Raw genomic sequence first — 27,010 nt, 5'->3', positions numbered from 1 at the left:
CTTCCCACCGGCACCGCCGCTGCTGCCCCCGTTACATCACCCCCACGCAGCCCACCGGAGCCTGCGGTGAGCGCTGCCGGGGCGGCGTGCCGCTCTCCTCACGCCCCACATCCCCGGGGACTGGCAAAGGTGCCCGTGAGAGAGATCCCCCCCCCACCCCGGCAAGGCCGCACGCCAGCCCGGCACACTGTGCGCCAGCCTGGCACGCCATGCCGCTGCCCGGCGCATGACGCAGGTTCCCCCCGCACCGAGGCAGGATCAGCTGCTGCTCCCTCCGCGGCAGCGCTGACTAACTGGCTGACCGTGTGTCACCGGCTTAATTTGGCGCCTGCCCTCTTGGCAAGATTAATTAATCCGATCCCCGCGCCCAAGCCCCCAGAGGGAGCTGCCTTCCAAATTGGCAACCGTCACCGGGACACGCTGCTGCGGCTCCTCTCGGTGACGAGGCCGAGCTGCCGGGGGCGGACGGCTGCTTGGCGCGGGGGGACCCCAGGGACCCCCACCTCTGCCAGGGGCTGCGGGATGGGCGGCCGGTGCCCTGCGCAGCGGCAGGAGCACGGCTGGAGAGGACGCTGAGTCCGGCAAGCACTGCTTCCAGCCCTAACAAGCCCGGCAGGCAGAGGAGCAGGCAGAGGGTCAGAGCCCGGCTGGTGCCTGGTGCTGCACCATCCGTGGGACAGGAGATTTACGGCCGGTCAGAAACGCCTTGCCGGGAGCTGCTGCCCTCCTCCAGCTGCCCTGACCTCCCTGTCACACAGAGATTTAAGCCGGGGATAATTGCACCTATTAGCCAAAACGAAGCTGCCGGTGGAGGATCGGCTGCCGGAGGAGCTGGCAGGGCAGGAGAGCGGGCAGGTGGGCAAGCGGCACACTGCGCTCCCCGGCACGGCCGCAGCTGCCGGCTGAGCCCCCCACGGAGAGGGGCAGCAGGGACCATGCCGGGCGCCGCAGCCTGCCGTGGGAGATGGCAAGCCGGCTGGAAAGGCCCAATGCCAGCAGCCAAGCGGCTCCAAGGGACGTGGGCACTTCTCGGCATGGCAAGGGACACAGCCCGGGCCAGCTGCCCCGGCCGCAGGGCTCCCTGGGTATTCAAAGGGTCTTTGGGGTTTGCAGAAACTCCCCGGAGATGCAAAGCACAGAGGGGACAGGAGTTGCCAGCTCCCCCAGCGGCAAGGACGGCAGAACAGGATGGCCACATTGGAGCGTGGAGACACCGAGACCTGGCAGGGGAAGATGGACGACCCGTAGCCATCCTCTACCTCCTCCTCCGCTGAGCCTGCCACCAGCCCCTCGCCAGAGCAGAAGAGCTCACCGGCTGCATCTCCCCTGCCAGCGGCGTTACCCAGGGATGGTCCCGCATCTCTGCCAGGATTTCGCTTGTTCCCCATATGCTTAAATTCCCTTTACTGTCCCCCTCGCTGCTGCCCAGAGCCATCCCTTGAGTTTCCAGCATCCCTGATCAATATTCTGTCCAGCTTTCACAGCTCCTCACTTAACTCAGCCGCCCCCAGCCAGCGCCACCGTCCAGCCGCCCTCTCCCACTGGCAAACACCGCTTCCCCTCTGCTGAGCACCACCGCCGGCTGCCCTGACACTAAAACCACCTTCCTCCCCACCGGTGAACCCGCTGCTTTTTGGTGACCAAGCAGCCCCGGGGAAGGTGCCCAGGTTCAGTCTGCGCAGGCGGTTGAGAGCCGGCCGGTCCCTCGGCGAGCGGGAGCTGCCCGTCCCCGGTGCCCCACGCTCAGCCCCGGCCGTTTCCTTCTTCCCGGCGCTCGTCGTCGGCTTCCTCCTGCCGGGCGCGGCGCCTGAGCGGCGATAACAGGATGTGCGCGCCGCAGCCCTGCCACGAGAGGTGGCACGCTCGGGTGCTTGTCACCAGAGCTTTCCCATCGCTGAGACCAAGGATCGGCAAATACCGAAACAGTGGCAGGGCTGGTTTGGTGATGCCCTGCCAGAGAGGAGCGTTGGCATGTGGCACCGGCACACGGCACCTGGCCAGCATGGCGGGCGCTGCTGTGGCGGAGTCCAACGTGGGGCTCTTGATGGAGGTGCAACTCTTCCCCGGCACAGCAGGGTAATGTGGGGAGTGATACTGGAAGCAATGGGGACAATGGGGGGAATAGTGCCAGCAGCAATGGGGATAATTCCAGAAGCAATGGGGATAATGTGGGGGATAATGCTGGGAGCAATGGGGATAACACTGGGAGCAATGGGGATATCGAAGGGGATTATGCCGGGAGCAATGGGGGATAATGTCAGGAGCAAAGGGGACAATGGAGGGGACAACACCAGGAGCACTGGGGGACAACACAGTGAGGACACTTGGGGTGCTGCTGGCATGGCTCGCATGGGAGCCCACCTTACAGCGCTACCCACCCCGTGTGCATCGCTGGTGAATGGGAAGTGGAGGCAAGACACAGCAAATGCTCTTCCTATCAACTTTTCCTTTTCAATGGGGGTTTCAAAGCAAAAGGGGGAAAAAAATATCCTGTTTTGGAGACAGTAATGTTTTCCATCCCGAAAGCTGTCAGCAAGAGCAGACACAAGGGCGAAACCTCCTGACAGGCGAGAGGAGAGGTGCAGGAAGCGCCGTGATGAGAAGCATCCCAACACCCCTGCCAGACAGCCGGCCGGGGGAGCGACCCTGCATCACCTGCAGCCCAGATGCCCGGGCTCCCCCCGGCTCTGCACCCACCGTGGCAGGAACCACAGGGAAAGCACGGATAATGATCTGGCAGGAGAAACCTGCCTGTCCCTTCCCTCTGCCCCAGCCAGGAGTGCAGCTCCGGCATGTTTCTAGCAATAAACACCGGCATAAGCAACACCATGGCCTCTGCTCAGCCAGAGGAAAAGCCAGGCTCAGTGCAAAGCCTGGCCCAGCACAAAGCCTGACCTAGCAGCAGGTTTAAGGAGCCCCAGCTGGTCACCGGGCAGTTGTTCTTCAAGGAAAGAAGTCAAAAATACAAACCCAAGCAGGTTGTTAATTGATCATTTAAATGAAGCTGCCCTGATGCTGTCATTGAAACGTGGTGGGACAGCTCTGCCTGGGCAGCGGGTGCAGGAGAGCCAGTGCCGCGGTGCAGCCAGTGCCACACGCCGCCCCACGCGCGGTGCTTCCCACCCCGGCTCTGCCGTGCCCATCCCCTGTCGGTCCCTGCGGCTGCTCCCCGGGGAGCAGGACTGTGCCGGGACTTCACCCAGGGATGTCCCTGGCCGGGCATCCCCGTGGGGCAGCACCCGGCTGCTGAGCCGGGGCCGTGGGCTGCTCCGGTGGGAGGGAGCAGCGCTGGACCCTCACCGCTCCCGGGCGCTGCTGTGAACCCACCCACAGCCATACCCACCTGCAGGCGTACCCACATGCACCCATGTGCAGATATATGTACCTCCAGCTATACCTAACATGCAGATATTCCTACATGGAGCCATGCCTGTGTATACATATACCTATGTGCAGCTATACCTACTTGCACATATATCTATATCAAGCTCTACAGAGGTGCAGATATACCTATGTGCAGCCATATCTACATATAGATATACCTATGGGCAGACATACTCACTTGCAGATGTGCCTACGCATCAAGCTCTACTTATGTGCAGATATACGCGGAGCCATACCTATGTGATGCTATACCGGCATGGAGCCATACCTACATGCAGCTATTCCTACATGCAGGTATACCTACACGGAGCCATTCCTACCAGCAGCTATCCCCTGTGCAATGATGCACCTACCCACAGCTCAACCTGCTGCGCCGGCACTGCGGCAGGGCTCTGTGGCTGAGCTGCCTGTGCTCCGTGCCGTAGGCAATGCTGCCTGTTCGAGCAGCGCAGGCAGCGCACGCTGCATGGGAGCAGTGCGTGCCCGGGCTGCTGCCGGGCTGGCTGCCAGCCGGCGCCACGGGCACAGTCACCTGAAGTGCTGCGGCACGAGGTGTGGGGACCCATGGGTGTGCCAGGGTGCCAGCATGGCTGTGGCCAGGGCGCGAGGGCGGCTGTGCCGGAGTGCGAGGGCGGCTGTGCCAAGCAGCACTGCAATTAGGCTGGGGCTTTGGGATATGGAAAAAAATTCCTGCAGCGTGGCAGGTTCCCCTGGAGCCAGGAGCAGGAGCACACGTGCGGCAGCCACAACAAACCCAAGCAGGCTGCTAAAGCCGGCATCACCAATGCCCGGAGAGCCAGCTGGGAAAGCCCTGCCAGCCCTGGCACAGCCCGTGCCACAGCCGGGGGGGACAGTGGGGCCGCAGGCGGCTCAAGGATGGGATGCAGGGGGGCACGGCCGGGGTCAGCCTGCCCGAGTTCAGCTGCAGGCACGCAGTTACCGCAGCTCTGCCGCCGGTGCCAGCATCCCAAAATAGCAGCTGGCGCGGTGCAGCTGGGGAGAGCCATCTTGCGCTGCACCAGGGCGTGCGGTGGCTCGGGGCACTGGGACGCGGCTACTCCGGCTGGGGGAACGAAGGCTCTGCGGCTCAACACGGCGGCATGCCGGAGGAGACCTGCCGAGAGGGAGTGACGGCAGCTGCCATCACCACGGCACATGCTGCTCCAGGAAGATCACCACGGGATAGCAGGGCAGCTTGGAGCACGTTAAGCAACTGGAGAAATGGGTTTTGCCGGGGCTGAGCTGCAGCAGCATTTGCAGGGAGCACGGCGAGGCTCTTCACCTGCATCCCAGCGTCAGGGGCAGCCGGGGTGCTGGGGTTTAATCAGCCGATGATAAAGTCCTGGCACACCCCTGGACCCAAGGCTCAGCAGGCTGGGCTCACCGTGCCAGCGAGTAGGGGCTGCTCGCCCCGGGGACCCCACATGCCATGCTGCTGCCAGGCCTGGCTATGTCGGCACAACAGGGAGCTGGGGCAGATCCCTCATCTCACGTGCTTGGGCAATGACACACCGCTGCTCGCTGCACCCAAGCCTTGCTCTGGAAGCATCGCAGGGCGATTCCCAATGCAGCGCCGGGGCCGTGCCATCGCAGACGCAGCCATCGGCCGCCAGCGCTGCTGCCAGCCCTGTATGGTTTGGTGGGGTCGAGCCCAGTAAGCGAGCTCAAATGCACATGCTGGGTCTGCTGCTGCAGGCACCGCGGGTGCTGCCGCCGGCTGTGCACGGGGAGGTACTGGCAGAAGCAGGCAGCCTGTCGGCCTTTGCCGTGGCTCTGGGCCGGTGGGCACCTGCCCTTTTCCAGCCTGGAACGCCAGCACCCACTGAAGGTCTCCTGCAAGAGACCCATAGGAGCGGGAGGGAGGGAGGGCGGGAGCAGCCTTCCCCTGCAGCAGTGAAGACAGTCTATTAAGTCAGGGGAATGCAACATTAATTATTATTATTAATTAATGTCTTATTTTACAGTGCCCCCATGTGCACTAGGCGCCTTCCAGCACTGAAGGCAAGCCGGGGCCCCTGCCTTGAAAGGTTCCTCTCGGGGCTGCCGCCCGGCACAGCACAACACAGCAGCACAGCACGGCCGGGGGCAGGAGTGGGGCTGCCAAAACACGGCTGGGTGCTGCTGAGCCCCTCCGTGCCCATGCTGGGGGCTGTGGATGCCAGCCTGGGACCCCGGGCACTCATCCAGGCAGTGCTGTGATGCTCCCTGGGGCAGGCTGGCCCCTCCTGGGGTCACCCTGTCCCCAGCACCCACTGGTGCCAGCTTTGGCATGTGGCCCTGGTCAAGCACAGGCTTTGGCAGTGCAGCCCGTGCCCAGTGTGTGCGGTGTCGGGGGCGGCAGCGCGAGCATCCCTGGGTGCCCATTGCGGCTGGGGGGACCCAGCAGCCCCCCCTCCAGCTCTCTATGGCCCCCCAGGTCCCCCCTTCTCCAGCGCAACACTGGCGCACAGCTCTTCTGGGGTCTCCAATGCTCCTTGTAGTCCCGACCTCTGGGTGCTTCCCCACCGGCATAGAGCAGAGCCCGTCTCCCCTCCATGACTGCTGCCAGCCAGTGGGTTGGTCCCAGCAGTGCCCAGGTCTCCAGTCCCTCCCCAGCACCCACGGCACCACCAGTGCCGCAGGAACCTGTATCAGCCCCGAGGAAACCACAGGTGTGTTTACAAATCACGGGACTCAAAGACATCCTAACTGCCAAGTCCTTTGATCCATCGTCTGCTTTCTGAGCCTTCGTGATGCATCCGTGCCCATCATCGGGCTTTGAGCCTCTCAAGGAACTGCCTCGTAAACGCCTCGCAGGGGAAGGTGCCCGAGGATGCTCCGGTCCTCGCTCAGTCCTGGCATCCCTCCAGCAGCCTCTGGCTGGGAGAGAAACAGGGGGGTCTCCATCCAGACCCCCCCCAGCATGGGGCTGGCGTGGGGTGCTGGAGCACAGGGCAGGGGTGCCCAGCGAGCAGAAGCTCCCAGAGACATCCCGGCAGTGCCTGGCGGTGCCTCCTGCGGGTCAGGGCTTGCTGGCACCAGGGGACCGGGGGGACATGGCTGGCACGAGCATGGGGAGAAGGGCTGGAGCAAGGGATGGGGCCAGGGGGTACCCCGGGCTGGGCAGAGGGATGTGGGACCAGCCCTGGGGGGTCACCGTGGGAGGGTGCAGCGAGGGTCCCTGCCGTGGAGCACTGTGGGGCAGTCCCCGTGGCTGAGCATCGCAGGATGCACAGTGCAAACCATAGGGCAGGTCCCCACGGCACGGCATGGCTCAGCACTGCAAGGCATGTGCCTCAGCACCGCATGGCTCTCAGCTGAGCACTGCTGCACACAGCTGGCGTGGCTTGGCACAGCGGGGCGTGACTTGGCACTGCACAACTCCACTCGGTGCTGCATGGCACAGCTCACCAGTGCCCAGTGTGGCTTGCTTTGGCATGGCGCTGCACAGCTCGGCATGGTTATCAACTGCGGGCACAGCTCAGCACGGCATGGCTTGGCACGGCACCGCTCAGCGTGACAGTGTGCAGCTCGGCACAGGTAGATGCCACACCACATGGCATGGCTCGGCACGGCTCAGACCTGCACCGCATGATGCTACACTGCAGAATTTGGCTCTGCATGGCTCAACGTGGCTTAGCCCTGCATGGCACGGCCCAACGCTGCGCTGCATGGCACAGCACTGCATGGCCCTGCTTGGCTTGGCACTGCTTGGCACTGCATAGTACGGTGTGGCTTGACCCTGTATGGCAGTGTGTGGCACTGCTTGGCATGGCACTGCTCCAGTTGACACGGCCCTGCATGGCCCGATATGGCATGACACCACTTGGCTCGGCAGCAGTCTTTATAGCATGCCGTTGTACAGCCCGGCTCAGCTTGGCACATGTGGCTCGGCACTGCACGGCCTGGCACTGCATGGCACAGCTTGGCATGGCACGGCCTGGGGCGCCTCGGCCAGGCACGGCACCGCTCGGCACGGGCTGGCACTGCTCGGATCTCCCCAGCACCACCGGTTCAGTGATGCCGGGCTCAGCCTGGCTCCGGGTGGCTTTGGCCCAGCACTGCGCGGGACTGCCGCGCCTGGCTCAGCTTGTCCCACCCTCCCCCAGCCCAGCACGACATGGCGCGGCTCAGTTTGGCTTGGCTTGGCTTGGCCTGGTCCAGCGTGGGTTGGCACGCCGTGGCCTGGCCTGGCACGGTGCCGCGTGGCCAGCGTTGGCTCGACCCAGCCTGGCTCAGCTCGGCTTGGCACTGCGTCACCCAGCCTGGCTTGGCTCGGCTTGGCCCAGGCCAGCCCAGCTTGGCTCGACGCGGCACGCAGCCCTTGACTACGCTTGGCTCGGCTCGGTCTGGCTTGGCACGGCACGGCACGGCACGGGCCTGGCCCATCCCAGTGACACCCCCTCCGCCCCCCCCCGGCACAGCCCGACCCCGACGCTGCCCCCGCGGCAGTTTTATCCCGTCCCGTCCCGTCCCGTCCCGTCCCGGGCCCGCTCTGGACTGCGCTCGGCGCGGCCCGGCGGGCGCTAGGACCGCGCGGCGGGCGGGCGGCGGGCGGCGCGGCTCGGTGCTGCAGTGGAGGCGGCGGCGCTGCGGGAGGAGGCCTCGCCGGGCAGCGCAGCGGCGGCGGCGGCTCGGCACGGCTCGGCACGGCTCGGCACGGCGCGCCGGGCCCGCACCGGCCCAGGTAACGGCCCCGCGGCGGCGCGGACACGGCGTGGCCCCCGCGGACCCCCGGGACGGGGCGGGCAGCCCCCGACTCCCGCCGACTCTCCCCCCCCCCCCCCCGCCTTCCCCTCCGCCTCGGCTCGGGAGGACTCGGCTCGGTTCGGCAACACTCGGCTCCGTTCGGCTCGGCTCGGCTCGGTTCGGCCCGCGGAGCCCGGCGGGCGGCCCGCACCCCCCCCCCCCGCCGACACCCCCGCCCCGGTGTGTGTCCGTCTGTGTCCGTCTGTCCGTCTCTCCGCGTCCCGGCCCGGGGGCGTCGCGGCGGCGGCGGCGGGCGGGGGCTGCGGCGGGGCCGAGCCGGGCCGGGCCGGGCCGGGGGGCGCAACGCCGAGCAGGAAAACATGGCAGCGGCCGGGCCGCCACCCGCCGGGCCGGGCCCGCCTCGCCGCCCCCCCCGCCCCGCTCCTCCGCTCCCGGCCCGGCCCGGCCCCGCTCGGCGGGCGGGGGTGGCGGGCGGGCGGCGCGGCCCGGCCCGGCCCCCGCGGCGCCGCCGTGTCCTTGAGCGCCGCGCCGGGCGGCTGAAGGGCAGCGCGGGGCCCCGGCCCGATCCCCGCTCCGGGGCTGCGGGGCCGCCCCGGGGGGGGGGGTGTCACCGCCGGTGGGGGGGGTCGTCGTCCGCTCCCCCCCCCCCCCCCCCCGCCAGGGCTGGTCCCGTCGCGCCTGGCAGCGGAGACCCCCGGGGCGAGACACACACACCCCCCCCCCCCCCCCGGGGCTGCTGGGGGCCGGAGAGCCGGAGGGACACCCCCCCCCCCCAGCCCCCCTGCGGGGTCGGTGCCCGCAGCCCCCCGGCCCGGCCCGGCGCTGCCCTCCCGCGGGCAGCAGCAGAGTTCGCCCCGGGGGGCGGGGGGGGGGGGGGGGGGAACGGGCTAGCTGGCACCTGCCAAAAGTTTGATTTGTTTTCTTTTTTTTTTGTTTTTGTACCCCAAAAAATGCGTGTGTGTGTGTCTGTCCCCCACCACCACGGGGAGCCAGAAGAGCAGCAGCCCCGGGCGGGGAGGGGGCAGCGCGGGGCAGAGGCCTGGCAGGGCGCTCGGTGCTGCCTGCCCGCTGCCTGCCCGCTCTCCGGCTCCTCCGGCCCTGGCAGGGCCACGGCCCGGCCACCCGCTCGCTTCCCCCTTTCCTCTCTCTTTTATTTTTTCTCTCCACCCCCCCCTCCTCGTTTTCGGGTGTTCGTGTGTGCGAACCTGTGGGCAAATGAAATTTTCCTCTTCGCTCAGTTCCTCTTTCTTTATTTCTTCCCTTTGTGTGACGTAGACGGTGTCACCACGGGATTGGCGTTCGGTGCTTGCATTGCTGCACCGAGTGCGCGGTGGCAGGAGCCGGCCGTGACGGTGGGTGCCCGCATCCTGCCCGGCTGTGCCGGGGGGCTGCCCCTCGCCCGCCCGGACGGGGAGACCCGGACCAGCCCAGAGCAAATCCCTCGAAGCCGGCGGCCGCGGGGAGCCGGAGGGGAGAGGATGTTGTCGTACCCGGCGGCTGCTCCCGGCAGCTCCCGCGCCTGCACTGGCCTTTCGTGCTGAGTCAGCTCGAAACTTCCTAGCGGGAGCCTCTTTTCGTGACATGCAGCGCCCGCCACCTCTCGAGGAAAGGCGGGATGCCGGTGCCCGTGCCGGTTGCCGGCTGGCGAGGCCGCGGCCCAGGCGTTCCCCCGGCTGCCTGCGTGACCGCCGAGCTGCCGAGCACGGGCGACGTCTGTGCCTGAAATACGGTGGCGGCCGCTGCTTCACCACCGGGGCTGCTGCGGAGCTGCCGTGCCAGGGCGGCTGCTCGGGGACCTTCAGGTGGTGGTTTTCGTACGGGTATTTTTAGGACCGCACATCTGCGCGTCCCTGCCCGACGCCTTCCCACGGGCTCTGCCTGCGCTGCTGCCTGCCTGCCTGCCTGCCTGCCTGCCCCAGGCAGGCTGGGCCGTAAGCGAGCGTGCGGTGCCCTGCAGCACCCGGAGGGGAAAGCCTGTGGGCTTGCCAGGTAACTGTCGGCACGTGTGTGCATGTGCCCAGGACATGCGTGTGCCAGGTGCACACGTGTCACAGCGGCTTTGGCTCCTCAGGAGGAGCCAGAGGTGTTTGGGCGTGCGGTTTCGCGGGGTCGGAGATGTTGTCTGCTCTCCGGTTTGCTGCAGGAACCCGCTCGCCCTCGAGGCCGCGCATTGGTTTGGGTTTTTAACGCCGGCTGAACCGACCTGCAGAGTGGGACTCCCACCGGTGCCACCGTCGCGGCATGGGGCAGCGACACGTGGGGCCGCACCGCGGCAAACTCGCCTAACCCAGCAGCCGGGGCCAGAAGGGGCGTCGGGCCGAGCCGCCATCCCGCTTCCGCACCGCGCTCCCGCCGCGGGGCTCGGCACGCGCGGGAACGCGCTGCCGCCGGTTGGGCCTGTTCCTGCGGTTAACCGCCCTTCCCAGTTCAAAGCCCGTACCTGATTGCCAGTTTGAATCGCCCCGGCTCAGCTCCTGGCCCTGCTCCGCTGCCAGCTGGAGGGTTTCCGTGGTGCCCGGGGCTCTGCCCACAGCGGCACTTGCTCACCGTAATCACATCATCTCTCGGCCTTTTTTTTTCCCCAAGAAGCTGAGCATGTCGAGCTCCTCGGCTCTCTGCGGCGAGGCGTTCCCGGAGCTCTGGGAGCTTGCCCGCGGCTCCTTTATGAACCCCGCCGGGTTTGCACCGTCCCGTCTACAAAAGAGCACCACGTCCCGGTGCTGGGGTCTCCCGCGCGCGTGACCGTCCCGTCCCATCCCGTCCCACTGGCAGTTTCGTCTGACCCCAGCCCTTGCTAGTGCTCCCGCTTTGCAGGGTCTGGCTCTCTTTGGGGCTGCAGCCTGTGTTTCGGTTTGGTCGTGGCGTGGCTTAGCAGCGCAGGGCAGTGCATCGCTCCTGGGGGTGCAGCGTCGTGCAGTGCATCGCTCCCCGGGGTGCAGCATGGGGCTGGTTCCGTCGTGCCAACCAACCTGGGGTCCCCCCTCCGCGCCGCGTCTATTTTTGGGAGCGGAGGGCGCCCGCCGGTGCCTTGTCCCTTCAAAACCCCCGCGGGAGCCGGCAGCGGTTCCCAGGCGGCTGCAGCGAGGGCAGGAGCTGCTGCACGTGTGGCCAGGCGGGCGGCTGCTTCCCTGCCCGCCACGTGCACCCCCGAGCAGCGTGGCCAAATATTTTGCTCGTAAGTTATAATTACGGGGGATGAGGTCAACGCTTTGCCCGCGACGGTGGTTTCGGCGCAACCATCTGTCGGAGGCGATCGCAGGGGAGCTGCCGCCGCTCGGCTAAATTTTGGGCCCCGGGGGACACCCACCACCCCGTCCCCGGTTGCCCCTGCCAGCAGCACCCACGCCGCGGGGGGGCTCTGGGTGGGGGGGAGCGCCCCGCCGTGAGTCAGGGGTGGGGGGCGCAGGGGGTGGGGGGTGACTCACGGCCGCGGCTCCCATCCCCTCTGAGTCAATCCTGAACTTCTTCCCCGGCGCTGGGAAGGAGGAGGAGGAGGAGGAGGAGCGCGGCTGCCTGGGGGTGGCGGTGACTCAAAGTGACAACAACAATAATAATACGCTGCGGCACTTGTCACGGGAGAGGCGTTTGGACGGGGTCCCTCGTGCGTCCCCACCGCCCTTTGGCGGTGGGGACGCACGAGGGACCCCGTCCAAACCTGGTGGGTGTCACCGCGCCGGGGGATGCTGCACGCAGGGTCACGTTAGGACAGGATGGGGGGACTGCGGTGAAGGTGTCACCCGCCACCGGCATGGGGGGCTGTCGGGGACCCTGCTCGCCGTCACCTAAAATGGCCGTTTGGGTTTCTGCGGGTTCCCGGCTGCGGCACAGCAACGGTGGGCGCCGGCGAGGTCCCAAAATATAAAAAAGGCGGGTTTTTGGGGTTTTTTTTGTTTTTTTTTTTTTTTTGTCAATGCCGCGTGTCTCATCCATCCATCGCAGGTAACCTACTTTGAAACGCCTCTGCCGCGCGGCGAGCGTGACTCGCCGGGGCCCTGCCGTGCGGGAGCGGCACGGCGCGGGTTGGGGCTGCCGGTTCCCCCGCTTACCGTCAGCCGTAAGGTCAGCCCGAGCAGTTAAATAGGGAGGCAGGAGAGAGCGCGGCGAGTCCCTCCCCGCGCTTCGGCGGCGAACGCCGGACGAGGGTCTGTCCTCCCCCACCGCCGCCAAGCCACCGCATCGGCAAGGGGATGCCCCGGTGCTGCAGGAGGAGGGTCTCGGCGGCCTAGCGCGGGGGCACGGCGCCGCAGCCCCCCGTCCCGTCCCGTCCCGCTGCGGTGGGCGAGCCTCAACCGGGTAAGAGCGCGGGGGAGCGGGACCGGTGCCGGGGGCCGTGGCAATACCCGCACGTACCCTCCCGGCAGGGCCACGCTCACCCCACGGGGCCGGCGGTGGGGCTGGGGGAGCGGGAGGCAGCCGGTGCCGCTGGCTTCTCCCCGTCTTTGTTCGGCGGCCGCCGGCCCGGGGCTGCCGCGGGGTTTGTACGCAGCCCAACTATTTTTAGTGCGTTTGGAGACCATGTTTGCTGGAAGCGAATCAAAGCCCGCGAGCTGGCCCTTCGGCAGCGCCAAGCGGGGCGGCTCGCGGCCGCGCGCTCCCCGGGCACCGGCGATGCCGGGGGTGGGGGGGATGGCTCACCCACCCCCCGGGGCTGCCGGAGGGACCCTGGTGTGGTGGGGCCAGCCTGGGGGGCCGCCGAACCATTTTCTAGGGCTGCAGGGATGTTGAGGCAGGCGCCGGCGGCAGCACTGCAGGGCAGTGCAGGCAGGCACATGCCGGCCTCCCCCGGGGACACCAGCACCCTCTTTTGGGCACGGGGGGGGGGGGCCCACCAGGGTGTCTGGGGTGTCCCTGCCGCGGAGGTGCCTGGGTGCAGCCGGGGTGTCCCCGGGCGCTTCCCAGCGGCACGTGTCCTCCCGTGCCTGCAGCCGGGGCTTTGCCGAGGCACAGCACGGTGGGAGCGGGGCTGGGGGCTCGGGGGGCACAGGCAGAGCCAGGGCCTCCGCCAGCCCCTGGCCCCGCGAGCAGCACCCCGGGGAGGCAGCTCGCAGGGAGGGACACGGGGCCGAGATGGCACAACGTGCTGTGCCGAACGGCGTGCTGTGCCATGCCGTGCCAAACGGTGTGCCGAGCTGTGCCGAACGGTGTGCCGTGGTGCTGGCGGCACAGCAGCTGCCAGACAGGTGCCTGAAGCGGTGCCGTGTGGGTGCTGGGGGTGCTCGGTGCCAGTCCCGGCCCCTCACCGAGGGGCACCGCGGTGCCCCGGGCGCTGGTGCGGGGCAGAGGTCTGCAGTGGCGGGGGCCAAGCGTGCCGGGCCGGGGGCAAAGGGGTTCCGCGGGGATCAGGCGCAGGCCCTGCACGGCAGAGGGCTGGCGGGGACGGTGCCCCGGGATGGGGCCAGGGACGGGACCTCCCCCAGGGGCTCCCGGAGCTGGCAAAGGAGATGGACGGGAAAACCCTTCCCCGGCTCCCACTAGCTGGCACGGGGCTCTGCATGGGGGGGGGGGGGGGGGCCCAGACTGCACCCCCAGCCCGCACCCCATGTCCCCATCCCGCTTGCTGCACCCCCAGCCCACACCCCCGGGTCCCATCCTGCACCCAGCACCCCCAGCCTGCATCCTGCACCTGCATCCCACGCTCCCGGCTTGCACCCCCAGCACGCACCCTGCACCCCAGCCCGCACCCCACGCCACCATCCCACCCCCCCTGCCTGCACCCCCTGCCCACGTCCCACCCCTGCCAGAGGGGCCGTGCTGGGGCAGGGGGGGGAGCCAGGGCAGGGACGGTTGAGCTCCCACCCATCTCCCACCCTCTGGCCCCCTGCCCAGCACCCTGAGCCCCCCGGGGTCCCCGTGCACGCGGCAGTGCTGCTGCGGGGCCAGGGGAGGCTGCAGCCCTGGTGGGGGCCAGCCCCCCCAACCCGCCCCCCCCCCCCCCCCCAGCCCCGCAGGCAGCCCCCTGCTGCAGGCAGCCGTGGGGACGGGAGGAACGTGTCGGGTTTTGAGTTTCTGTTCCTAGCAGCAGCGGCCCTGCCCGCCCGGCAGCCCCCCACCCCGCCGGCTGGGAACGGGCTGCGGCTGGAAAGCTCTAGAAACAAATTGCAGCTCCGGTGCCAAAGGCAACAGCAGCCTCGGCCATGGCTAATGCAGGCAGCGTTTGCCATAGCAACAGGTGCTGGGGCTGACGCCTCCTCCGCAGCCCCTGCCTGCACCCCGCACCCTGCGGAACGCACCCACAACCTGCGCTCCGCACCCCGCAGCCTGCACCCCGCAACCTGCACCCCGCACTGCGCACCCTGCAAAGCGCACCCCGCACCCCACGCTCTACCCCGCTCACTCTGCACCCTGCAGAATGCACCCTACGCTGTGCACCGCGCACCCCGCGCTGTGCGCCCCGCGCTGTGCACCCTGCGCTGTGCAACGCGCACCACGCACCCTGCACCCCACGCTGTGCGCCGTGCACCCCGCACCACACTGTGCCCCGTGCGCCCAGCGTCGCTGCACCAGCACTGTGCACCTTGTGACATGCACCCCGCACAGAGCACCCTGCAGCCGGCGCGGACCGGGGCTCCGCCACTTGCCGGAGGCGATGCCGGGGACAACGGCCTGGCCCAGCCCGGCTGAGTCAAGGTTGTGGTGTGTTAATAATTGCCGGGGGCCAGGGCGCGGTGCGGCGGGCGGGGGGCGGCAGGGCCGGCGCTCCCCCCTCACCCCGGCCCTCTCTGCTTCCCGCAGGGGCAGGAGGATCCAGGCAGGCGGCGGGACGCAGGGGCTGGCCGCTGCGGTGGGCGACGGCTCCCGGACCCCCTCCTCGGCGCAGAGAGCCGGAGCGCGGTGGCGGTGGGGTCCGCTTTGGTGCTGAAGAGGCGACGGTCCCAGGCGCCCGCCCTCGCTCCCCACCATGCCGTCCAGCGGGACCCTCGACGCCAGCAGCCCTGCTCCGAACCGCGAGGCGCTCGACACGCACAAGGTAGGGTCCCGCCGCGGCTCTGCCGGCTCTCGGCAGGCGGGGGGCTGCCGGGGGGGCCCTGCTCGCGCCGCGGCCGTCCCCATCGCTGGTCTTGGCGCTGCTCCTGCCTGTGCCAGGGCAGCGGTGGGCTCCAGGGGTCCAGTTCATTCCTGGCCAACGCTGGCTTGGCAGGCGTGCAGGAAAAGGGGGTGCAGGGTCCCCTCCGCCATGTGCCGGCCCCGCTCCCCCCCTCGCTGCAGTGGGGAGCGCGGTGCCGGGCGGGGGGAGCCCTGAGCCGCAGCCGGGATTAGCGAGGATTGAGCTATTCCTGGCGGTGGGGGAGCGCGGGGAGGGGACAGGGAAGCGGAGTCCTGCCGTCACCTCCCGGCGGCGGCCAGGGCCGGGGCAAGCCCGGCAGCGGGGAGAGGGCTGCCGCGATGGCAGAGAGCACAGGGTCGGGGGGGCATCCCCAAGGCTGGGGGCTGCCCTGGCTCTGGGGCTGGGTGGGTGACGATGGGGTGCGTGGTGGGTATGTGTCCTGGGCTGTGGGGCACCGGGAAGGGGACACGGGGCGTGCATCAAGAGGTGGCCCCGTAGCCTCAGCACTGCTGGGCTCGAGCCCTCGTGCCAGTCCTGCTCCCCCCATGTGGGGGTCCCGCCTGCTGCGGGGGCTCAGGGGTCCCTGCACCTCCTCCTGCCTCCCCATGTGCAATGCTCGGGCTCAGGCAGGACCCCCTTCCGTGCCGAGTGGCACCCGGTGCACGCTCGCCTTCTCATCGCTCTACCATGCGAGGGGCTCGTGGCCCCGGCGGATGGACCCCCATCCCCGGTACATGTCCCCCCTGCCTCCCCAGCTGAAGAGCGGCTCTGCAGGGAGGGCTGTGCCCCAAACCACCCTGCCTGCTGTGGGACGGAGCAGGGCTGAGCGGGGGCCGGGCGGGGGGGGCTGGGGGTGCAGCGTGGATGTAGGGCAGGGCAGGCGAGGGGCTGTGCTGGTTTTGGGGAGGCCTGAGCCAGGGCGGGCGGCAGGCTCTGACTGCATCCTCGGTGCTCTCTGGCGTCCTCGCCACACAAGGACATGCTGGACCGGTGCGGCTGCTCCCAGCAAAGGCATTGCTCTTCCCGTGGAGAGGAGAAGCGTATCGGCGGGTGCAGGGGCAGGGCCTGCCCTGGTCAAGGCGTGGGGACCGGGGCTGGCAGCCAGCTGGACGCTGTCCCGCTGCGGGCAGCGCAGGGTCGGGGTCATCTGAGTTCCTCCGGGCTGGCTCAGCCGTGGCGGCTGCGCCGTGCCTCCTGCGCCGGTGCTCCCCATCCTCTGGCCATCGCTCCTGGCTGCTGGAGGGGCTGATCCCCGTGTCTGTTGGGAAGTGCCCGGCGTGTTCTTGGTACGGCTGGGGGGTATGAGTAAACCAGGGGTTGGTCGGTCGGTCTCGTGCTTTCCCCCATGGCGGGTTATGCCAGAGCGTGTGCATGCGGCCGAGCCCACCCGCGTGGGTCATGGCACCGGGAGTGTGAGTGAGGTGGCAGGGCAGCCCTCGGGAGGCGGACGCGGCAGCCCACCCTGTGTTTTGGTGTTGTTCTGGAGGCGCGTGGCAGAGCTGACTTGGAGAGCGGGGCGCAGGGCCGCGGTGCCAGGGGGGCCGCCCAGAAGAGCTGTGGGAGAAACCAGTGCCTGCGGTGCAGCCCTGCTCACCCTCGAAAGCAGAACCGGTGCCGGTGCCGGTCCCCGCGGTGCCAGCGACCCACGTGGGCTGGCAGCGAGCACGCCGTGAGCGCGCCTGTCTGAGCGCTGTCCTGGCCTGACCCCGCCGGGACGCGGCATCGTCTGCCCCGCGGCCACGCGCGGAGGTCACCTCTGCCAAAGGGACGCGCGCTGCCTGCGGGGCCAGGAGGACGAGGCCATCCCCCGATGCCCGTGGCACTGCGGGTCGTGGCAGTGCCGGCTGCTTTCGGCACAGACCAGGCGAGGCTGAGCTCCAGCTCCCGTGCAAGGTGGGGGGTGTCTGTGCACCCACCTTCTCCCGCCCCACCGGGCTGGTTTCCCCCCACTACCGAGGGCTCCCTGCTTCCGCCCCGCTGCCGGCCCGGCGCAGCCGGGAGCTGGGACCCGGTGCAGCAGCTGCGGAGCCAGCACTGCGTCATGCAGCAGCTCTCCTCCTCGGCGGTGGTTTCCCTCTGGGTTGTTGCTTGGCAGCGGCGCAGGAGCGCGGCACAGGAGCGCGGTGCATCGGGGACGCGCCATACAGCCCCGTGGCTGGCCGAGCCCTGGGGAGAAGGGGAAGCAGGGTGATGTATGGGGAGATGACTCAGCTCCGAGCTGGCTGCAGGCAGCGAGGGGCTGCGGCACCGGCACCCCTGCACCGGGCCGGGGGGAGCAGATCCCCCTCGCAGCCCTTTGCACCAGCCCTGCTCGCGCCTGGGCTGCATCCCTGCTTCTCAGGCACTTGCCCCACTTTTGGGGTGCTAGCCGCACCCTGGGGGGGTCCCTGCAGCCCCGGTGCTGCCCCGGGCTCCGCGTTCCCCAGCTCGGTGCTGCGGGCACCGTGCTGAGCCTCGTGGCGGGGCTGCCCCGTGTTTGCAGCAGTGGGGACGGCTGGCGGGGAGCTCGCCTTGTCCCTGTGCGCACTGGGGGCACCTCCTGTTTCTGCAGCGGGGACCCCCGCTGCCCCGCCACCACCACCACCACCGCAGCATCCTTCAAGCCGGCTGCCCCAGCGGTGTTTCGCGTGCCGGGTGCGTGCAGCGGCGTGGGGAGCAGAATGGAGCCCTCGGCACCGATCCTGGGGGGCCGGGGGCAGCGCCAGGGGCAGCGCCGGAGGGTCCCGCACACCACGGCAGGAGCTGGCCGCTGCTTTCGCAGGCAGGGCACCGTGCCCAGCACCGTCTCGCCAGCACAGGGCAGGGCCGGGCCCAGGCCCTGGGAGGAATCGCAGCAGTGCCTGCTGCTGCCACTTGGGTGGTGAGACGGGGCTGGGGCAGCACAGAGGACCCCCCCCCAGGGGACTGCAGCCCCCCCAGAAAGGCAACATTGCCTGGGCACCCTGCAGAGCACTCCCCAGAACCCCCCTCGTCTCACTAGCACCCACCAGGTGCTCCCTGGCCGCATCCTCCCCCAGCCGCAGGAGGACCGGCCGCCCGGCACAGGCTGTGTGCCAGCGCCGTGCACTTGACACCCCGCTGTACCTTTCCTTTACATCCAGCGTAAACACTGCCGGGGCCTGGCCAAGGTCGGCGCGTGGCGAGGGGCAGCTGGCTGGAGCCGTGCACCGGCACCCGGGGTGGCACCGTCAGCAAGGGGACGGGTGTCGGGGGGCTCACCTCTGCCGTGGCACTCCTGCTGCTGGCAGCGGGGCTGGACTGGGCCCCCCCCAGGCTCCTTGGTGCTGCCGGGTGCCCCGGCGCTGGCAGCAGTGGCAGGAGCTGCTCGTTTCCCCGTGGCGCTGGATGAAGCGCGGCCTCACCGCAGGGACAGGCTGTACGGCTGCAGGGCCGTCCCAGCACTGTGGGACGGGGGCCGAACACCCGGAGGCGGCTCCAGCTGGGACAAAGTGCAGCGCCGCGTGGTTTGGCAAGGCGGGTCCCTGTGGCCGTGGCGAGGGGGGGCTTCGCTCTGTTCCCCCCCCCAGCGGGCCTGCAGGGCAGGGACCCCCGGGATTCCCCCACCCGGGGACCCCGTTTGGCTCCTGCGCCGGGATGGAGCTGGAACCGTGATCCTGACGTCGTCCTTGGACCCGTCCCAAAACTTTCCGCCCAGGACCGCGTGGGGAGCGGGGCTCGGCCCGGGGCTGAGCTCCCGGGTGCCGAGGTGCTGCCTCTCCTTGCTCGGCCCTGGCTTCCCTGTCCGTGGCGCGGTGCCGGTGGGTGCTGGGCCTGGGCACGGTCATTGCGGAGCTGGCAGGGTGCGGGGTCAGGGCAGGGGGCTGGGGGCTGCCTTGCCCTGCCCCACGCGCAGGCGAGTGGCACACGGCGATGGGGCTGGGGCGAGTGTGGTCCCGGCGGGCCGCCATAGTGGCTGGGGACAAACCGGCACGTGGCTCCCATGCAATCCCACATGCACAGCCCCAGGCAGGGGGAAGCGGGGGCACGGGGGGATGCAGGTTGGGTTTGGGTGGGCGGACGGTGGGCAGCACGGAGGGAGCCGGTCTGGGGGACCGTGGCCGATGGGGCACTGCAGCCGTGGGGCACCACGGCCACGGGGCACGGCATGTCCCAACTCCACAGGACCTTTGGACTGGACCCCAGCGGGAACGTGCCGGCTGCAGCGCGGCGGTGCTGTGGGCAGCACTACCTGCAACTGCCCCTGCCCAAGGGGGAAGGAGGGCAGCGGCGGGCAGGAATGCGGCCGGGGCTGGCGCCTGCGGGGCCGTGCGAGTGCAGCTGGATGTCGGCGCTGTCTGGCTGCCAGCCCCATCCCCTCCCCGGCCTCTCCCTCGCCAGCCCCCCGCCGGCCTCTCCTCCTTCCCCTGCTCCCCCCTCCGCGGCCTCTTCCTGCCTTGGCTGCTGCCACCGCCGGGATCTTCTGGGGCTCAGGTGAAACCGGCCCCGCTGCCGCCACCGCCGCCGTGGGACACGCCGGGGACCCGGCGCAGCCCTCGCCCCGCATGCACATCCCCCTGCCGTGCCGCGGCGCTGGGCGCGGGCCCCCCGAGCAGGGAACAGGGGGGCCCCCGGCACGCCGTGGTCCTCGGGCGGCTGCTGCGGCCCCAGCGTGGGGAGCAGGTTTATTTCCCGGGGCCTCGTTCCTGCTCCGCCGCCCGTGCCGGCGCGTGCACCCTGACAGCACCCGGGGCTGGGGCACGGCGCCGGGGAGGGGGGGACGGGGCGGCGGGGCGCTGGCAGCTGCTCCGGGGTAGAGCGCGGAGAGGGGCGCGCGGTCCCCCGAAGGGCCCGCGCTGGAGGCGGCACCGTGAAGCAGGCAGCTGCCTGCCTGCTCTGAGGGCACCCTGGCTCCTGCTGCCTGCCCTCCTCCCCAGGGAGCCGCATGGCTCCTTGCAGGCCGGCCGTGCCGTGCCGTGCCACGCCGTGCCACACTGTGGGGCCCACGCAGCCCTTTCCGCATGCTGCGGTGCAGGAGCCCCCAGCCCCACTCGCACAGGGCTCCGGCGGGTTGCGGGAGCAGGCACGTACCCCCGAGCCGGCCGCCGCACATGGCCATGGTGCAGGAGGGCTCACCCGGTGAAGGCACCCAGCCCCACGGCAGCTCGCGCCGCGGCCCAAGCCCTGGCAGGAGCCGTAATCGCCCTTCTCTTGGTGCCCTGGGGGCCGCTGGCCTGGTGATGCCGGCAGCGCTCCTGCCTTGCTGGCCAGGCGCTCGGCCACGCACGGCCCTCTGCGGTGCACCCACGGTGTCGGCGATCCCAGCGCCGAGCGGGAGTGGAGCCGTGCCCAGGACCCGGGGCTGCCCGGCCCCGGGGCTGGCGGCGTAACCGTCCTCTCTGTCTCCGGCTCGCAGGGGGAAGAGGAGCCCGAGGAGAACCAGAGCAAGGAGGAGAAGCAGGAGCCGGGGACGCCCATGAGGAAAGCCGGGCGGCCCGGGCGGAAGCGCAAGCATGCCCAGGTGAGCCAGCGGGCGCCGGGCGCGGGGGCCAGGTGGGGGGCGGCGGGGCATCCCCCCACGGGGCCGTCCCGCCCCGCCGCCCGGCGGACGTGCCGCGCTGGCGGGAGACTACGGCTCCCGGCGTGCCGCGGGCCGGCCCGCCTCCCCTGCGTGCCAGGGCACGCGGCCGCTCGCTCACGGCCCCAGCAGCCTCCGGCCGGGAGGAGAGCCCAAGGGCAGCGGAACAGCAGGAGGGGAGCGTTCCCCACCCCGGCCCCCAGTGCTGCCCCCTCCCCGCGGCCCCCGGCAAGCCCCTCCTGTGCCTGGTGGCAGCAGCGTTCCGCTCGGTGCAGCTTCGGTCGAGGCCCTGCTGTGCATTAGCTCTCTGTCTGGGGGGGGGGCTGGCACCCCCGTGTGACCCCCCGGCCCCGAAGCTGCTCAGTCCTCCTCCGGCTGCTGGGGCCGGCTGGGTACGGGGAGCGGAGCCTCCCCGGGCGATGATACGCGGCTCCCGGGCTCGCGCCAGCAGCTGCAATAACAAGGCGGATGCGAGCGCGGGGGGCCGAGCCCCCGCCAGCTTCCCCGGCTCCTGCCGCGCAGGCGATGCCCACTCTTAAGCGTGCAGGGCTCGGCAAGCTCCCGGCTCGCTAGCCCACCTGGCCGGGTTGGCAGCCTGCTGTGCGCCAAAGCAGCTGAAACGGCTCATCCCGGGGAGCACCTCGCGGGGCCCCGGCGGTGCCGCTGGCTGAGGGGCAGGCACAGGAGAGCGCCGCGGTGCTCACAGGCCGCCGTGCCCGCGGCAGGGGTGCTGCGGGGTGATGGGGTGCTCAGGGCTTTGGGCAGCAGCCAGCTCTGGTGGGGCACCGGGACAGGGTAGCCAGGGCTGGGAGAGGCACTCGTGGAGGCGGTGGCTTGGCCCCCTCCAGCTGTGGCGTGTCATGGTGCTGGTTGAGGAGCCATGGTGGCTTCCTCCCTGTCAGCTGGCCGGATGTCGTGCCGCCGGCTGCTGGTTCCACCGTGAATTTGGTGTTCAGAGGAGGAGCGGAGGTTCCTTTTGATGCGGAAGCCCCGGAGGGAAGGTGCACATTGTCACCCTGGTCCCAGGCGCAGGCGGGGCTTGGGCAGCGTCCCCGTCCCCTGGCTCTGCGGGAGGGGACGTGGCAGAGCTCCCTGGTGGGGAGACGAGCGGGGCCGGGGCGCCTTCGCTGCTAGAAGGTTGCAAAACCTTTTTGCAAAGGTTTCCGGCTGCAGAAAGGGTTAATCCTGCACTTTGACGTGTCCAGATCTGTGCTGGCTGTCCTGATCCGTGCAGTCGTGGCAGCGGGGCTGGGGAAGCCGGGACGGCATCGCCTGGGGCGGGCGGGGGTGCGATGGGGCACGATGGGGCGCAGGGCCGGGAGCCGGCAGGGGAGCAGGCAGCCGGGCTCCGAAAGCTGGCTGTAAATCTGGCGGGGCGGGAGGTACGTGCCGGGGCGGGGGGAGCCGTTTCGATGGAAGAACAATGCTGGCACAGGAACAAATGGGGAAAGTCATCGGGAACAGACAGAGCCTGGGAACCAGGAGGTCTCTGGCCACCAGAGCAGGCGGCCCCGGGAGCACCCCCCCCCCCCCGCAGTACGGCGGGTCCGGAGCAGGATGGATGGATGGCAGCGATGCCCCAATGCCAGGCACCTTCCGGTGCCTCCTGCAGAAGAGCCGGCCAGCTCGCGGCGGGTGCCCGTCCCGTGTGCGCTTGCTGCATGCTCCCGCGCGCCGCACCTGTCCCGTGCACGGCGCCGGCCCGGCCGGCCGGCCAGTGGCTCCCGCTGCCAAGCAAGTGGAGCTGGCAAGCCCCACAGCCCCGTGGGCACTGCCAGGAGGCCGGGGAAAGCCCCGGCCGGGTGCGAACTGCTAAAAATATCCTCCCCGCTGGAAAGCGCCACGGTGCCAGCGGCTGCAGGAGCAGCCCCTGGCCGGGGGCACCAGGCTGCGGTGGAGGGGAGCCGGTGTGCGGCATGGGGACCCTGAGCGAGTGGGCTGGCTCCTTGGGGACTGGCCGACGGTGCCCAGGACCCTGCTCACAGGGACCCATCAGGTAGATGTGTTGCAGGAGGGTGCTGAGCACCCACCTCAGCCCGTGCCTGGGGCAGGGACATGAGCCCTGCTTGGGGATGGAGCTTGCCGGCATGGGGGGGGCTCGATGTGGGACTGGCAGGGGGTCTGGGCGCCGAGGACCCGTGCTGCTGCTGCCTTCCCTTCCTAACATGTCCGTGGGGTGGGGAGCTCAGCCCCGAGACCCCCATCAGGGCTAGGACCCCGCAGGGTGCTCAGCGGGGTCCAGAGGACAGGCAGGAGCTGGCAGGGAGGCGGGAGGAGGAGCTGCCGACACCTGGTACAGGCAGGCCTGCCTGCGCCGGAGCCAGGGGCAGCGGTGCTGAGCAGTGGCCACGGAGATTGGCAGAGACAGACCCTGGCAGGAGCCAGCAGCTGCCGGGCAGAGCGGGCAGGGTGGGGGGAGCCCTGCCTGGCGGTGGTAACCGGCCCCTCTGTTTTCCCAGGTGTCGGAGGTATTTTGCCTGGGGTGTGGTGCTGTTGGCCGAGGCGGGTGGCCTCCCCGGATCCCCACCCTGCCAGGGGGGCAGCCAGGGGGTCTGGCTGGGGACGGCCCTGCAGGGACAGGTATCACGGTATCTGTGAGCCGTGCCGTATCACGCCGAGCCGTACCGTTCTGAGCTGTGCCGAGCCGTGCCGGGCCATACCGTGCTGTCCTGTGGTGCGCCATGCCACGTTGAGCCATGCCGTGCCATGCTGAACCACGCCGTGCCAAACCATGCCATGCCGTGCCTCCACGACCAGTGCCCCCAGCCCCAGCTGGGCCCGGCAGGGGCTCAGCAGTGGGACACCAGCGGCTCTGTGGATGGTGCTGTGGATGGCACCGTGGATGGCAGTGGCTCTCCCAAGACCTTCCCCCTGGCAGAGGGGGCACGGCCCAGGGGCTGCCCCATCCCCTGTCCCCTCGCCTGGCAGCTCCCCAGGCCCTGCGGGTTTGCAGCTGCCGCCGGTGCTCCGGCACTGGGGTCGGCACGAGGCTCCCCGCGGGCTGCGGTGCATCGGGGCTGTCCCCCGTCCCTCTGCAGGGACCGGTCCCCAGCTTCAGCATGCATCTCCGGCGCGGCCAGCCCCCGCCCCGCGGCCGAGGCCCCACTGGTGTCACCCCGGCAGCGAGCGAGGCAGCGGGGCCGGCATGGGGCCGTCCAGCCCGGCGGGCTCCCGGCAAAGCAGCGTCCTTGGCGGTAGCCCAGCGGAGGGGAGGGGAGCGGGAGAAAGGCAACGCTTGTTCCCAGGGCCCGGCCGGCGTGGAGGAAGCGGGTGGGTGGGCAGGAAGGCAGACCCGCCGCCGGGGACGGGGACGGGCGCCGGGGCGGCCGGGGAGGGGCAGGACCGCAGGGTGCGTCCCGGCCTCCCCTTCCCCTCTGCCTCCCCGGCCCGGCGGCGGTGTCCGAGTGGCAGCACCGGGACGTGCCGGCGGCACGGAGGGGCCCAGCGAGCCGGGGTCCGGTTCCGACCCAGGTAGGGAAGCAGCAGCGGCAGCGGTGGAGCCGGGGCACGAGGTTTGGCTGGGGCGGCTGTTGAGGGGCTGGAGGCACGAGGGTGCGGGGAGGCGGGTTTTGGATGGGTGCCGTGCCAGGGCGTGCCGGCCGTGGCGCCAGGTGGCCTGCGTGTCCCTGTCCTGGCGGGCCGTCGTGCGAAGGGACGCGGTGCCTGTCCCATCTCGGGGTTAACCTCCGACGTGCCCCCCGTCCCACTGTGATGCGGACGGACCCGCCTGCCCAGCACAGCTTCCTGGCATTGTCCGGCAGCACCGCAGGGCCTGGGGAGCCCCCCGCTGCGGGCAGGGAGCCGGGGCCACGCGGGTGCCACGGCAGATGCACGGTGACGCCTGTTTCCTGAAAGCGCGGTGGGCTGGGGTCTGCCGTGCTGGCGGGAAGGGGCTGCCAAGGGCGGGGCTGGAGCGGGGCCACGGCGCCGGGGCGGCACGCGGCACGTCAGCCTCCATCTGCTCCGCTCGGCCGCGGCCCTACGTGGGGAAGGGGCGGCACGGCTCCCGGCGGAGGGTGCGTGGTCCCGGCAGGGTGGTACTCCCCGGCCGCAGGGCCAGCGGTGATGGTTAACCCCGGTGCTGGTGCCGTGGCCTCGCAGCCCCGAGGGGAGCGCTTGCCACTGTGCTTCTGCCACCCCCGCGCCTGCGTGGCGCCCCGGGCGCTGTCCCGACGGGGGGAATGGGCCGAGCCCCCCGCAGCCGTGCCTCGCCAGCCCCCGCAGCCGCCTAATCCGGAGCACATTGCTGGCCTTCCCGTTTCCTCCCGGGAAGCCCACGCAGCCCCTGCGATTGTTTTCGGCACGGTGTCCAGGATGCGGCCCTGGGCTGGAGGCTGGAGCGGGGCTGGGAGCGGCTGGGCCCCCACCACAAGCTGCAGCCCGGCCCCGGCACCGCCTTGGGGGGACGGGAGGGAGCCGGGGACCCCGAGGGAGGGCAGCAGATGCTGGCAGGCAGGGGACGGGGCGGGGGTATGCAGCAGGAAGCAGGTCCCCTCACACTCGCCATGGAGCCTGCTGTGGGGACAGAGACCTCCGGCCCGTTCCCATGAGGGACGTGGGATGGACCCCCGCCTGTCCCTCCGGCTACAGCCCCTGGCAGGGAGCTCCAGGGTGCAGCGCTGGGGTGCAGCCCATGAGCCCCGCTTCAGTTTGTCTGTCTGTCTCCCTCCCCTTTGCTCCGGGCTGCCCCGTCCCTGAGGCCCCCGGCCGGCTGGGGCGGTTGGGGTGCTGGCGGTGCACGGGCACGGTGGGACGCAGGCGGAGCGTGCGCCGCACAATCACTTCCAGAGCCAGTGCGAGGCCCAGGCACAGGCACAGCGGCGCTGGCGGCTCCCTCCCCTCCGCCAGCCGGGGACTTTGCTCTCCGGCATCCATCTCGCCGACGGTGCCAGCTCCCTCCGCTGCTCCAGGGCCACATCCAGGCACACCGTGGCGTCCCTGCAGCCCGTCCCACTACCGCGGTCGGTGTCCAGGCCTCCCGGGGCTGCGGTGTCCGTCGGCCAGGCACGCCAAGGTTTGTCCTTCAGCCTCCGTCACCCCGCGCACGCCCTCGCTTGCGGCCGGGAGCTCCCGCGCGGCGGCCTGGCACGACACTTCCACCCTCCCGATGGCAACGGTGTCTGCTCAGTTGAGCCGTGCCCTCCCCAGGAACCGGGCTTTGCCGCCTGCCGCAGTCGGTAGGCCGTCCGGCACAGGGAGAGGCTGCCGGACACCCCTGGGACTGGCGGTGGTGGTTCGCCTGTCCCCGGCGTGTGGGTGTGCCGTGGCCCCCCGCCCTGGCGCGTGCACATCGCCGGCGCGAGCGACACCACCGCACTGTCCCCGGGTGGGAGCGGGGCCAGCCTGGCTCCAGCCGGCGCCGCGGCCGGGGGCTGCGCGGTGCGAGCCCGGCACAGCGGGAGGGCATTTGGGAGCGCTTTCCTGCGTCCCCGTGGGCAGCCAGGCATTGCGCTGGCGTGGCGGTGGCTCCCCGCCGGTGCTGCCAGACGCCCTGCGAGGGTTCCCCCCCAGCCCCCAACACCCCTCCTGCCTCGCCAGCCCCTTCCCCGCTGCGGGTTGCGGAGCGGCGCGTCCCCTCCTTCCCGGCTCCGCTCGTGGCCCCTCGGCACGACGGCCCCCGGCCCCCCACACACCGGGGCTTGGGCCGGCGAGCGAGCAAGCGAGCGGAGGAAGTGACTCTGCCAGCGAGCCGGGGCGGCCAGGCCGAGCAGGAAGCGCCTGCCGCCGCGGGGACGCGGCCGCCAGCGCGGGGAGGAGGCGCCTGCGCAAGGGCGAGCGGCAGCCGGACGGGGGTCTGCGCGCCAGCCGGAGGGGATGCACCATGGTAAGCGTCACACGCACCCCGCCCCCCCCACTGCCTGCCGGGCGCGCCTGGGGAGGGGGCTCCTGCACCCCGCGGGGGAGCGGCCGGCGGCGACGTGAATCCAGGGAGCCCTGGAAAGCAAAGCCGCCTCCGCCACCTGCCGCCCCCCCCCCAAGCTCCTGCCTCACACCTCGGTGTCCCCTCCCCGGTCCCCTTCGCAGCGGTTGCTGGGGCAGGGGAGGGTGGGCAGCACGGCGGGCACCCCGGCAGCACCGCGAGCACCCCGGCTCACTTCAAGCCTGGCTGGCAGCTCGGCATTTGCTCCCTGGCACCCTGCCACCGTACGGTGCATCCTGGGACATGTAGTTTGCTGGGGACAGACAGGAGCGTCCCTGCAGCTGGCTCCCCTCCATGCCACCCCGGCACCGCGCCAGCCCCCGGCACCCCGGCCCTCCTGCGCCACGGGGAGCTGGGAGGGCCGAGGCAGAGGTGGGGGTGAGCGGCGGTGCAGGAAAGGTGCTGGTGGGCTGCCTGCCTCCGCAGCGTGGCCGCGTTTCCTGGCATTGCTGCCGCA

The 27,010-nt window shown here is 70.4% G+C and overlaps 1 protein-coding gene across 8 annotated transcripts in view; it reads left to right on the top strand.

Annotated features, from left to right (window-relative positions):
- Nucleotides 1-7,951: 7,951 nt before the first annotated feature.
- DNMT3A (DNA methyltransferase 3 alpha) overlaps nt 7,952-27,010 on the top strand; it is a 49,934-nt gene continuing 30,875 nt past the window's right edge. For 3 of the 8 annotated variants that reach the window (XM_041128764.1, XM_041128763.1, XM_041128762.1), the window contains exon 1: nt 25,180-26,457. In XM_041128764.1, the coding sequence (XP_040984698.1) occupies nt 25,180-26,457 (1,278 nt within the window). Of the gene's footprint in view, nt 8,051-12,064; nt 12,367-14,805; nt 15,041-20,471; nt 20,577-25,179; nt 26,458-27,010 lie in introns of those variants that run through there. The other 5 variants (XM_041128766.1, XM_041128765.1, XM_030036975.2 and 2 more) reach the window with 4 other exon arrangements.

The sequence above is a fragment of the Aquila chrysaetos genome, chromosome 15, assembly GCF_900496995.4.
Source record: "Aquila chrysaetos chrysaetos chromosome 15, bAquChr1.4, whole genome shotgun sequence".
NCBI lineage: Eukaryota > Metazoa > Chordata > Aves > Accipitriformes > Accipitridae > Aquila > Aquila chrysaetos.
Note: the sequence above shows the minus strand (reverse complement) of the source record. Positions and strands in the feature narration are given on the sequence as shown.